The 12517-nt window shown below is 45.9% G+C and overlaps 1 protein-coding gene across 4 annotated transcripts in view; it reads left to right on the top strand.

The window, feature by feature from the left end:
* Positions 1 to 10536, top strand: part of ANO6 (anoctamin 6) — a 413050-nt gene extending 402514 nt beyond the window's left edge. For all 4 annotated transcript variants that reach the window (XM_069629839.1, XM_069629841.1, XM_069629840.1 and 1 more), the window contains 3 exons: positions 1215 to 1420; positions 2018 to 2123; positions 7420 to 10536. In XM_069629839.1, coding sequence (XP_069485940.1) covers positions 1215 to 1420; positions 2018 to 2123; positions 7420 to 7626 — 519 coding nt within the window. In that variant the 3' untranslated portion in view covers positions 7627 to 10536. The remainder of the gene's footprint in view (positions 1 to 1214; positions 1421 to 2017; positions 2124 to 7419) is intronic.
* Positions 10537 to 12517: the final 1981 nt, after the last annotated feature.

The following is a 12517-nucleotide window of genomic DNA, read 5'->3' as shown; positions in this document are numbered from 1 at the left end:
TTCCGGACCCGGGAGACGGCGCTTGAACACATTGCTGTCCTTAGTTATCCCTTTTCTGGAAGATGAGCAGGGCCTAAAGGAGCAATTCCTTGAAGAAAATCCAGGGAAATTCAAATAAAAAGACAATATTGAGGCAAAATAAAGCAAGAACTATGCAGTACTAGGCAGAAAATAACGTATTTAGGCATCAGGAGAGCATATAGGTCTCTGTTCTAAGGAATCATTTGAAAGAAGTGCAAAGACAGCACAGAAATGTAAGGAAAGTTTTGAGCTTGTTCAGTTTTCACAAAGCAAGGAGCAGAAATTGGCTGTGATGAAGGCAGAAGTGTTCAGAGATCCTCTTCAACCCCGGAAACGGAAATCGAAGGTGGCAGAAGGTGGTCTCCCTTCGAATGGTGGCGGGGGGAGGGTGCATGTTTAGCCCCTATGTCACAGGAAAGCTGCAGGTGTATTTGCGACATGAGAGGTTCCACATGCGACTCGCTGGAGGATGTGCTTGGTACCTTGTGTCCCGCAGCGTCCTGGTCCTTGTTTCCTGCAGGCGCGTTTAATGCCCTATGTTACGCTGCGCGTAGCATCACAAGACTCAGTTAGGGTGCCCACTTATCGAGCGAGCCACATGGATGGTTCTACCCAAGCAGCCCTCCTTTGGAACGCTCCGCCTGTGAAAATTCTGCTTATTCTGGTCCATTTCTTTTTTAGACACAGGCACAACCTTACAACCTTCTTTTTGCTCATTAGCTGGTTTTGTACTCTGACATCGGCTCCAAATTATAGTCTAGGTCTTTAGTACCAAGATGCCTTTTTTTTATTAGCAACTGTTGACCTTAATACAGAAAAGAAACCTATCCAAAAATCACATAAACAATGCAATTAGACACAAGGGTTCGGGTAAAGGTCAGAGATAAAAGGTTTAAAAAAAAAAAAAACACAACCTAACCCAATATCCCAAACCCCACCCCTCCAAAAATAATTAAAATAACTTCTCTTCCTGGTTCCACCAATGTTCCGCCAACAGCAAATCCAATTCAAGATTCTTTTTTAAGGCGAATGCAATGCTATGTAAAACCTCTTGCCAAACCATACCACAATTCCCGCCCCATGGCACAAAAGCATCGTTTTTACTGATAAACGGACAACCTATCTTTCGTTTTGTATGCAGGTTTGACCTCTTTTCCTTTCCTTAATGGCGGATGTGTTCTCTTTTCTGATAGGCTATGATCATTGCGTTTACGTCTGACATGATTCCCAGACTGGTCTACTACTGGTCCTTCTCTGTCCCGCCGTATGGGAACCACAGCAGCCCCACCATGGAGGGCTACATCACCAACACCCTCTCCATCTTCAACGTATCCGACTTCCTGGGTCAGAGCAGGCCGGCGAGCACCCCAGCCTGGTTCGCCAATGTCACTACTTGCAGGCAAGTCTCTTGAAGCGCGCCAGCGACGCGCAGCACTCTAAATCGTTCTCTGCAACCCTTAATTACTACAGCGCTCTGTTGCTAACTAACTGGGTTTATGCTATGTATAACCCAGGTGGAAGTACCAATCCTGCTGGATTGCGATGCTGGCTACTGGGTTGTTATCCATTAGTGTAATTTTCCCCAAACGTTATCCATCATAATATTGAAGGATTATGTACAAATCTATAAAGAAAATCATGCTAAGTTGAGTAGCTAATATCGGCAGGTCTGTGCCCTGCTGGTGGTACTGACGCGGCCTACTCCCTGCTGGTGGTACTGACGCGGCCTACTCCCTGCTGGTGGTACTGACGCGGCCTACTCCTTGCTGGTGGTACTGACGCGGCCTACTCCTTGCTGGTGGTACTGACGCGGCCTACTCCCTGCTGGTGCTACTGACGCGGCCTACTCCCTGCTGGTGCTACTGACGCGGCCTACTCCCTGCTGGTGCTACTGACGCGGCCTACTCCCGGGAGTTTAACAAACTGTGCCTCCATTTTGTTTTATCCTCTGTACTGCCGCATCAATGCTAACTCTTGTCTTTCCAATTGCTCCCAGGTACCGGGATTTCCGCTACCCGCCCGGACACGAGTACCAGTATGAACATAATATATATTACTGGCACGTCATCGCAGCAAAGCTGTCATTTCTCATTGTCGTCGAGGTAAGGGTCCAGGATCTGCCTTAACATGCATTTATTTGTAGTTGAGCTACACAGCGCTAATAGTTGCTTTATGGCGCTCCAAAATGGAGGAGATTGGAAGGTAGGAGAGACAAGACAAGGAGGGGGACACAGTAACTCCATCATCCACAAGTCTCGGTACCTTCAGAGCACAGTAATGGGCTGCGTTCATTCTCAGAACTCGGTAAGCGGAAGTTCGAAGAAAACGCAATCTAACGTTGGTGCCAGGACTAGTTCATATTTGGTGATTCAAATGTTTTAAAATAATTATCTTCTTACAGTGGACCGGAATTATTCACACAAGCGATTTGTTACAGTATATTTTATTTTTATTTTATTTATTATTACTGTGTTACACTTTTGTGCAAGCTTTTCACAGACAACAAAATAAAATATTGCATGGTAGTAATTCCCACACTTATCAAATATTTACAACTTTCCTAATAAAACCAGAGAGTAGATGTCAAGTAAATATTGCATAGCAATGAGCCCTGCTTCATCTGCAAGTGAGCATACTTGCCCAATTAATCAAAGTTTAAACATAAAATGATAGTTTACTTGAGCTGTTAAATGTTATATTTTCACATATTTGGCTCTTTTTTCTGGATGAATAGGACAGGGTATTTTCAGACTACGTGTGCTTTAAATCATTTCATTCCACTTTTGAGTCGCTGTTTTAAACGTGTGCTTCTTCCTGGAAAGAGCTGAAAGGACACCTTTGTCTCTTAACCACTTTGTTCCACTTTCCTCATGCCATTTAATTACCATCTCTCTCACCAGCCTTTTCAATACATGAAAAAACAGCAGGCTGGGGTTGAGATTTCCTGTACAGTTTTCAAAACCTCTATTTGGGATCTGCACCCTGCGGTGTTTAGTACAGTACCAGATCCCTGGCCCTGGTCTCGGAGTGGTTCATTAAAATGCAGGGAACGTCTGCAGAGGGACATCTTTACTCCATGATATCAGGAAAGAAGCCTGGAGGCGGTGGACTTTGATGACCCTTTCAAAGGGTAGTGAATTGTGGGTTCTAAACGGAGTCCGATAGATCCCCATTAGTCATGAAGTCTACACTCGGCCATTTCAGTTGTATTCATGGTCTTTGGTTTTATCCGGCTCCCGTTACAGTTTGGTCATCGCAACTCTCCTTTCATTGGGGCTGGCCTACTGCAATGCCATCCCTCTCTGCAGTCCAGCATATCTGACCAGAGGGCTACAGTTGGTCCAGATTAGAGCTCCCTCCCTTCTGTCCAGCACCTGCAGATGGATCCCCCTTTTGGCCCATCCTGTGTTAGTTACGCTGCCATCCGGGATCCTTTTGTGTTCAGTTTAAAACACCTTGTCCGGGGCATTGTGCCCGCTGCCGGGCACCTCTCTGTGGCAATCGAAGATTCGATGCTTCTGAAGGTTGACCGTCCCTGCATGGATGCACTATGCTTTCTTGTCTGGCTCCTCCTGTTTGAACGCCCCCCCCCCTCCCTAAACCCCTTCGATCTGTGGGATATACCTGCCCACCTTGCCTTCAGAAGTTCTTTCAGGACAGATCTATTTACTATGGCCTTTTCCTAACCCCTGTGTCTAATCTAATGTTGGGTCAGTTTGTTGACTAGCGCTTAGAGTCCCCAATGTGTTTTTGTGCTTTAGGAAACCTGTTAACATAGCATCCAGCTTTTACCAGGCCTGTCCATGAGATGGGCCGGATACTTGAGATGCTGTTCCTTGCCGGCCAGTGCATAGCACTACTGAGCTTCCGCTGAGCCTGCCCTCAGCCAGAGTGTGTCCATTAGGTGGGTTCTGTATACCAAACATGTCAAGTGGAGCCACTACAGCACCCTCTTTGACAAACAAAATGGCTGCCCTCAAGAAGCCTACGTGGGATGCAGAGAATACTGAATTGTTCAGTCTTTTGATATGTACATGGGTCAACGAAACAAGATGAGTCCTTCACACTGGGGGCAATATAATCACTTCTCCAGAGGGGTTGTGGAGTTCCCAGAGGCTCCCCTACCTCTTCCTCTGACCTCAATCCTCAAGGGTGAGCATAGTCTACTGGAGCAGCTGCTGTTACAGCCACAGCAGCTTGGGAGGGTCAGTGTGGTTGAGGGGTTTGTCAATACCTGCTGCAAATATGTTGGTTATTCAACCTGCATGTCCCTATTTTCTTGTCTTGGGGATCCCTCCCTGCTACCCAAACTCCTCTGTCCTCCCTACTGGTGCCTCACTCCTCCTCGTGCCTCCTTATATTGCCTTAAACAAACCCAGTCCCCTTGTACCTTCCTGCTTGATTTAGCTAAGCAGTCGTCCTCCTTCCCTTAAACTTAGTAGTCCCACTCTGTCCAGGCCCTCCTCCTCTGATGCCACCTCCTCATCAAATCTCAACACCTCCTCTGCATATGTTAGTTCTACCTCCACTGATGTTACTACCTCTGTTAGTTCTACCTCCCCTGCATATGTTAGTTCCACCTCCACTGATGTTATCACTGCGTATGTTAGTTCCACCCCCTCAGCGTGCATTAGTTCCACCTCCTTGGCATATGTTAGCTCTATCTCCACTGATGTTACTACCTCTGCATATGTTAGTTCCACCTCCACTGATATTACTATTTCTGCGTATGTTATTTCCACCTCCTTTATGTGTGTTACTTCCACCTCCTCTGCATATGTTAGTTCCACCTCCACTGATGTTCCTACGTCTGCATGTTCGTTCCACCTCCACTGATGTTACTATCACTGCGTATGTTAGTTCCAACCCCTAAGCGTGCGTTAGTTCTACCTCCTTTGCATATGTTACTTCCATCTCCACTGATGTTACTACCTCTGCCTATGTTAGTTCCACCTGCTTTATTTAGCTAAGAAGTTCTCCTCCTTCCCCTAAAACTGTTAGTATTCCCACTCTGTACAGGTCCTCCTCCTCTGATGCCACCTCCTCATCAAATGTCAACACCTCCTGTGCATATGTTAGTTCCACCTCCTGTGCATGTTAGTTCCACCTCCACATGTGTTAGTTGCACCTCCTCTGCATATGTTAGTTCTACCCCCACTGATGTTACTACCTCTGCGTATGCTAGTTCTACCTCCACTGATATTACTACCTCTACATATTTTAGTTCCACCTCCTCTGATGTTACTACTTCTGCCTATGTTAGTTCCACCTCCTCTGCATATGTTAGTTCCATTTCCACTGATGTTACTACCTCTGCATATATTAGTTCGACCTCCTCTGCATATGTTCGTTCCACCTCCACTGATGTTACAACCTCTTTAGTTATAGCTCCACTGATGTTACTACCTCTGCATATGTTAGTTCCACCTCCACTGATGTTACTACCTCTTTAGTTCTAGCTCCACCTCTGCATATGTTAGTTCCACCTCCACTGATATTATGACCACTGCATATGTTAGTTCCACCTCCACTGATGTTACTACTTCTGTGTATGGTAGTTCCCCCTCCTCTGTGTATGTTGGTTCCTCTGCATATGTTAGTTCCATTTCCACTGATGTTACTACTTCTGCGTATGGTTGTTCCCCCTCCTCTGTGTATGTTGGTTCCATTTCCACTGATGTTACTACCTCTGCATATGTTAGTTCCACCTCCACTGATGTTACTACCGCTTTAGTTCCACCTCCACTGATGTTACTATCTCAGCGTATGTTAGTTCCACCTCCTCTGCATATTAGTTCAATTTCCACTGATGTTATTACCTCTGCATATGTTAGTTCCACCTCCTCTGCATATGTTAGTTCCACCTCCACTGATGTTACTACCCCTGCATATGTTAGTTCCACCTCCACTGATGTTACTGATGTTACTAGCACCTCTTCCTTTCTGAATTCCCCCTCTCTCTCATCTCCAGCTCTTGCTAATCACTCTGCTCATCACCCTCCAACTCGGTCTGTCTGTCTTGCATGTCACGTGTCCAGGTTTTCTTCACAACTTTTGTTTCTGCATCTACCATTCCTCCATCTCTCCGCTTACTTCCGACTGCGGCCGCTATTTTCACTTCTCCCCATATCGCCATCTTTTCTGCTTTCATTTTCCAGGTCCCACTGTATCTCACTTTCCTTTTTTGTTCCATGCTTTCCGCCTTGATAGGGAGACTGTCTGCTCCCTGTCCTAAATGTTGAAAAGCCACGGCAAGAGGATAGAGCTCTGATGGTCACCACAAGTCGAGAGTGAGGTAGAGGAGAGAAAAGGGCCAAGTTGCACTTGAGAGGGCTGATTCGAGAGGAAGGCGGTCAACCAATCCAGTGCCCTGTGCGTGATACCCAGGGTATCGCGGAGCCAGTTTATGAGGATGGAATGATTGACGGTGTCAAAGGCAGAGGACAGATCGAAGAGGATAAGGGTGGAAGGGGAGTTGGAGTCGAGGTTTAAGAGCAGGTCATCATGGGAGTTCAGTAGAGCAGTTTCCATGCCTCTGGCTGCTCTGTAGCCAGACTGGTGGTCGTGGAGGCAGCCAACAGATTCAGTGTGATGGATTAGTTGGGAGATGACCAACTGATTGTCAGTGATCCTGGAGGAAGCCTAGTGGAGGGGGCTGGTTTCTGACCCTTGCCTCTGAAGACCTTGTCCATGGCATAAAATGTAGCATTTATTTCTGTATTTCACCTGGAGCCAATTGAGTGATTTTAGAAATTACTTGGGGCTCTATTCTTTTATCTCATCGTGTTGAGGACTAGCCTGGCCACCTGTTTTGGCACCTAATTATATTAATTAGGTTGGTGTTTCCTGTAGGGAGCACGCTGTAGTAATCCAGACGTGCAGTGACCAGTTGAATATTTCTGTTTTAGCAGGTGAATTTGTAAGGCGCAGCATTCACACAAAAAGGGAATCTTGTCATTGCCACAAACCAGTTTACTACAGAACTGTGGCCTTTGGGTTACGTAAACTTAGAGAACAGAAAGGTCTTCATCTGTTTTCTCAAACTAAAGTCCAGGACTTGCCTTTGGTCCTTTCCAATGAGCATCAGGCCAAAAGAAGGTAGTGAGGCCGAACGTTTTTAGCATGAATAGAAAAGTCCTGTGTGTGATTTATTTTTCCTAAGATGTGCAGTCCTTGTTGCGGTGACAAGTCCTATTGGTCTGGTTTCGCAGAGTAGAGAAAAACCTTAGGAGGAAATGAGTATGTTTGTGATCTGGATGCCTTACCCTAGAGATGGATTTGGAGTGGAATGTTTTTTTAGCTGGACCAGATCCAGGCCTGTCCTTTCCTGATGTTCTGATTGCCCGGCATCCTTCTGTAGAATGACTGCTGACTCTCTCTCCTTTTCCATTTTGACAGCACGTGGTATACTCTGTGAAGTTCATCATAGCCTACATCATCCCAGACATCTCAAAGAGCACCAGGGACAAGCTCAAACGAGAGAAGTACCTGACGCAGAAGCTCCTGCACGAGACTCACCTTAAGGGGGTGAAGAAACAGATGGGAAAAGTAGCCGAGAAAATCCTGCAAGGCATCGATGACCCGTACCGACAAAAATATGAATAGAGATCTTCGCACCAGCAGATCAAATTGCAGTTTGACCGCTGAATTAGGGGACCAATGAAAACATTTCAGGTTCGAAGCGTACACAAAAAGCCTTACAAGAATCTATTTGCACTCTCCAATCAATTGGCCAGGTTCCTCGTCAATTCCGAAACTAGAAAACTGATCTCTTTGCTTGACGCACCATCAGCCTCCCAATGGAATCAATGTCAAGAGATGGATGGTCCTTTTTTGGGTTTCTTCAATTTGTCAGGACTATCGTCATTTGCCCGGAAGGCACGCATCTCGTTCCTGAAAATATAGCTTTGGTACTCAAACACGTAGCTCTTAATTTTTAACAGAATCTATGCATTTAGTTTCTTTTATCAATGGAAAACGTATGTCTTCTCTCCTAATTTTATTCCCAAATCCCAATTCTCTACACCTTAATTCCCAATTCTGGGCCAGGTTGTACCATTGTATGTTGCCGTAAACACTCTTCGAAGCAGGAAGCAATATAATGTTGGATGCTCCAATAGCATGAATGTCTTTCCTTTGTTACAGACCATTTTATCACAGGTTGAAAGGATTTTGATTTCCTTTGAGAACACAATTGACCGATGGGGGGAAAAGCAATTATTGGTAAGATTCAACTGAAGCAACTCATTTTGTGTAAGACCCAGCGTGGTGTGTACCACTCGTTTATAAGAATGAATGGGAGGTGGGTCCTTGAATCTATGAACAGGGAATCCATACAGTTGAAACCACTTCCTTCTTGGATCCCCTCACCCCCCGCTTCCTGCTGCGTGGAGTAGAATGAAGACTACGTGGGAGGAGTACGGTGATATAAACCTCCTACGCTGATCCACTCCCACAGCATTTGCTGTGCCACTGTTTTACGAGAACATTCCAGAAGAAATGTGTTATTTTAATTGTTTCTGACGATGAAGGATGAGCGTTCCACAGTGAAGGGAAAAGGATCAGTGCACCCAAGGACCGTGCCATCACGCACCAAACGCGTTGCTGGAGATGTGGTCTCAACACTAACGCATCAAATATGGAATTAAGGGACTGGGTTAATTTTCCCTGGTTCATCACTTGACAAGGTTGTCATAATTAGCAAACCACCATTTGCCCCATGCGTCACAGCGCCCTCCTCTGTTCTGATTGGGAGAGCATGGAGATGAGCTAAATGCTGGTATACAGCGCTAGCGGACGATAGGGAGGCTAACTATCCACATGCCAGATTCCTCAGGACCTGTTTGCTTGTGGGCATCTGTAGAGTAGTCCATGTTCTTTTCTAGTTTTAATCTCGATGGAACTTTTACCTTTATTTCTTGAGATATATTAAGATTATTTGGTTTAAATGAAAATGTATATACACGACCGCTGACAAATGAGGAGCACGTTCTGTAGTCAGTAAACTGGCCATATTATTGGGTAGAACCATAGTATTTCACTTTAATAGGTGTATGAGGTGGAAACGTATTGATTGTGTCTGCTCTTTTTCTGCTACAGTGAAAATTGTCCCTCCCCTCCACCTCCCCCCGTCCTCCCTCCCTCCTCCCTTTAAGCTGCTGGTCACGGCGAGGTGGGTCCACCGCCAATTGCATATACATAACTTTCCATGAAAGAAATGTAAGCTCACTCCGACCCCTGAAGGGAAACCCTTCATGTAGATGCAAAGGATTGTATGGGGCACCATTTGCATAACACACGTTTCACCGCGGCGTAGAGCTTCATCAAGGCTATGCATTGCTGTTTCTAGGTTTTTGTGCCTGATCTGAGTGCAGTCCTGTTTTGTTCCATTGGGTTTAGATCTGTGCGTGTTGGAAAGTACTTTATATGCTCTTTGTCCAGAAGATCGAACATGTATTACTTGGTGTGTACAACTTGAAGCCCCTCTACTTACCTCTCTCTGTGATGTTGGTTTCCTCTACAGTGACGGAACTTAAGGGTGGATGAGTGGGTTCTCCAATCTGCAAGACGCTTGACGTCACAAAATCCACTTAGTTTGTGGTTTGTAGTCCTTGTTCAACCTGTTGTACAGGATTGAGGTGTATAATAAATCCCAAATGGCTCCTCCAATGAGGCGTACGGACCTTGGTCTCATCGTTGGCCCTACCAATCTCTGGAGAAGTTGTTTAAGACGCCCTGTGCTGCCGTAGATGTCCTTGGCCGAACTCTACACAATCAACAGTTCAGATGGAGATGCCCTTGGCCGAACTCTACACAATCGACAGTTCAGATGGAGATGCCCTTGGCCGAACTCTACACAATCGACAGTTCAGATGGAGATGCCCTTGGCCCAACTCTACACACTCAACAGTTCAGATGTGTTTGTCTCTCCTGCGTTGTTTTCTACACTCACAAGTAATCGATGCATTTTTGCTTCCTTGAAGCATGTCGTTACTCCCCCAAACCCTCGTGCACATAATTATCAGAACATACCTTTTGCAACCCTAAGTTGATATTTGTCATTACGTCAATGATTGCGCAACATTTTTGTTCCTGCGTCTTGCTGCTCCTGGTTTTCACCACTGCCACATGGATCCTATGTGCAATTCTCTGATTTAACAAAACCACTTTATAAGCCACTACCTGCATTTGGAGACTATGTGCAAAACCTAAAAAAGGGTAAAAGAAAATCTCATGTTTACGTTTATACTTGAACTCTTAAGTGTCGTCCTATCGTGTCTTAACATGTGGATGGCCCCCGCCGTTCTATAATGTTGTGTCTTTCAGTCTGAAATCAACAATATATGAAGGTTGCACCATATGTAGTTGCAACAAATATAATCAGTTTTTGATAATTGTTTTTTACCAGAATGTGAACTTTGTCAATTCCATGTTGCTATTAATTTCGGGACATTTCAATATATGTATATTCCTTTATATTTATTACCATTTAAATAAAGTTTATTTTAAAATATAGTCCGCATGTGTGCTCTATTCCAATTAAGCCTGTGTTGTCAATGTCGAATTTTGTGCAGTCTTTTAGCAAATTGGATCAGGAAGCAGCAGAGCTCAATTAAGCTGAAAGTCTGCAACAATTAACTGTGACCTCGGTGGTATGGGGGCCGGCCTTAGGGCAGGGGGGACCGAGCGACCGCCCAGGGCGCCATTAGTCCCCCCCACGATGCCAGCTCAGGGGCATCTTTCAAGGGCTCCCCCGAGCGGGCGCCCTATTGTTGTTAAAGGAGCAAGCGGCAGCGGGCCACATTTACCTATTGAGATGATTACCTACCCGCACGGCTGCAGGAGCGAAGTGGTTTTCATTAGAGTAGGGTGCTCATGCATTACAATGAGCACCCCTGTTCCGGTGATTAACTCCCTGCTCAGTTACAGGAGAGGGGAGTTAAAAAAAAACGGAAAAAAAAGATTGCACCCACCCAGCCCCTGCATTGACCAGAGGCGCGCGGATAGTGGGCGCCACATGTTTCTTAAACTGCCCGGGGCACTGCCTCAGCGAAGGACCCCACTTGGTGGTATTGCCTATGCTCGTGTACCACTCACGCCTGAGATAATGGGAAGGGTCTGTGTTATTCAGAGGGAGATTATGGGATGGTTAACCCCACATGTGGCAACACTTTTTATAGAGGAAATGTCCTGTGCGCATTAGCAGGCAGGCTGCAACAGCTCCAGTTATACAGCTTTGAATGTGAATGCAGTGTTTCAAAATACTGTATGTTTGTACCACAACCATCAAGCTTGTCATGAGGCCCAAACTTGTAGCTGTTTGCAATTACAATGCAGCTTGTTACCAAATGTGCAATTACCATCTACACACCTTAACGTGCAAACATGCTCCTTCCTTAACTGTGTTCGCTTGCACTCACGCACGTCTTTCCTGTGAATGAAGGCCCTGTTTCAGGGGTGCTGTTACTGCCTGTGAAGAGACCCATGTGGTCTTGAAAGCGAGAACACACAAAATCTGGGGGTAGTTAAGCTCCTGTCTCACATGGTCATTTGGCTAACAGGGTATTCCAACTGCTCCATAAAAAGGAACAAGCATTGGCAATGCCAACAGTTTGGGCTTTGTGTAGACATTGGAAAGGCACTTGCCAGCCACAGTTTAGTGGAACTGACTGGCCGTTGACGGTAGCCGCTGCAAAATGCTGTGAGCACCAGGGCATCTCATAGCAGCGCTTGGCAAATGCCTAATATGTATACACAAACCAAAATTATTGGCTTTGCCAATGCTTGCCTTAACAGGACTTCAGAGAAGGACAGGCATCGTGTTTATAAATCTAGTGGCTGGAGGCAGACCTGGTTAACACATTTTTATTACACCATTAGCGGGTTTAAAACATGCCATTAACTCTCAGAAGTGTTGCAGAAACACTGGCAGACACTGAGTACAAAGTTTGATGGTAAGGTTTGATTTAAACGAGCTCAAAGAGTTCACAGGAGGCTTGGTTTTGGGCATGGATGGGCAGGAAGTGGGTGGGGATTAGCAGGGCCATGGGCAGTCAATAGGTGGACAATTAACCAAATAACACCTACAAGATGTGTTCCTCCTCATGTGCCATTTCTCCCATTCAAGCCCGCGGCTCTGCGGCATCTAACAACTTGGCCGAACTCTTTAAAATCTGCTAGAAGCTGGCCAATCCTGCTGCAGTCTCTACCTCTCCTGTCCCCTCCCAGGCCCACTGCACGGCCCTGGCTTTCATCTCCAAAACTCTGGACATCCTATCCTCTCTCTCTTCCTCTCCCCCTCCTCCCTCTACTCCCTGCTCTTCATCTGGCCCTTCTTCAGCCACCTCTCCTTCCTCCTTTGCTGCCTTTCCCCTGTTCTCCCCAGACTACATTTCTAGACAAGTCCGATCTATGAAAGTCTCGTCAAAACAGGTTCACCCCTGTTCTTCCAAAACCATCAAGGACCACATTGACACCCTGGCTCCTGCGCTGGCTG

This window comes from Ambystoma mexicanum, chromosome 12 (genome assembly GCF_040938575.1).
Source record: "Ambystoma mexicanum isolate Mex_15411 chromosome 12, UKY_AmexF1_1, whole genome shotgun sequence".
Classification (NCBI taxonomy): Eukaryota; Metazoa; Chordata; class Amphibia; order Caudata; family Ambystomatidae; genus Ambystoma; species Ambystoma mexicanum.
This window is presented reverse-complemented; position numbering and strand designations above follow the sequence as displayed.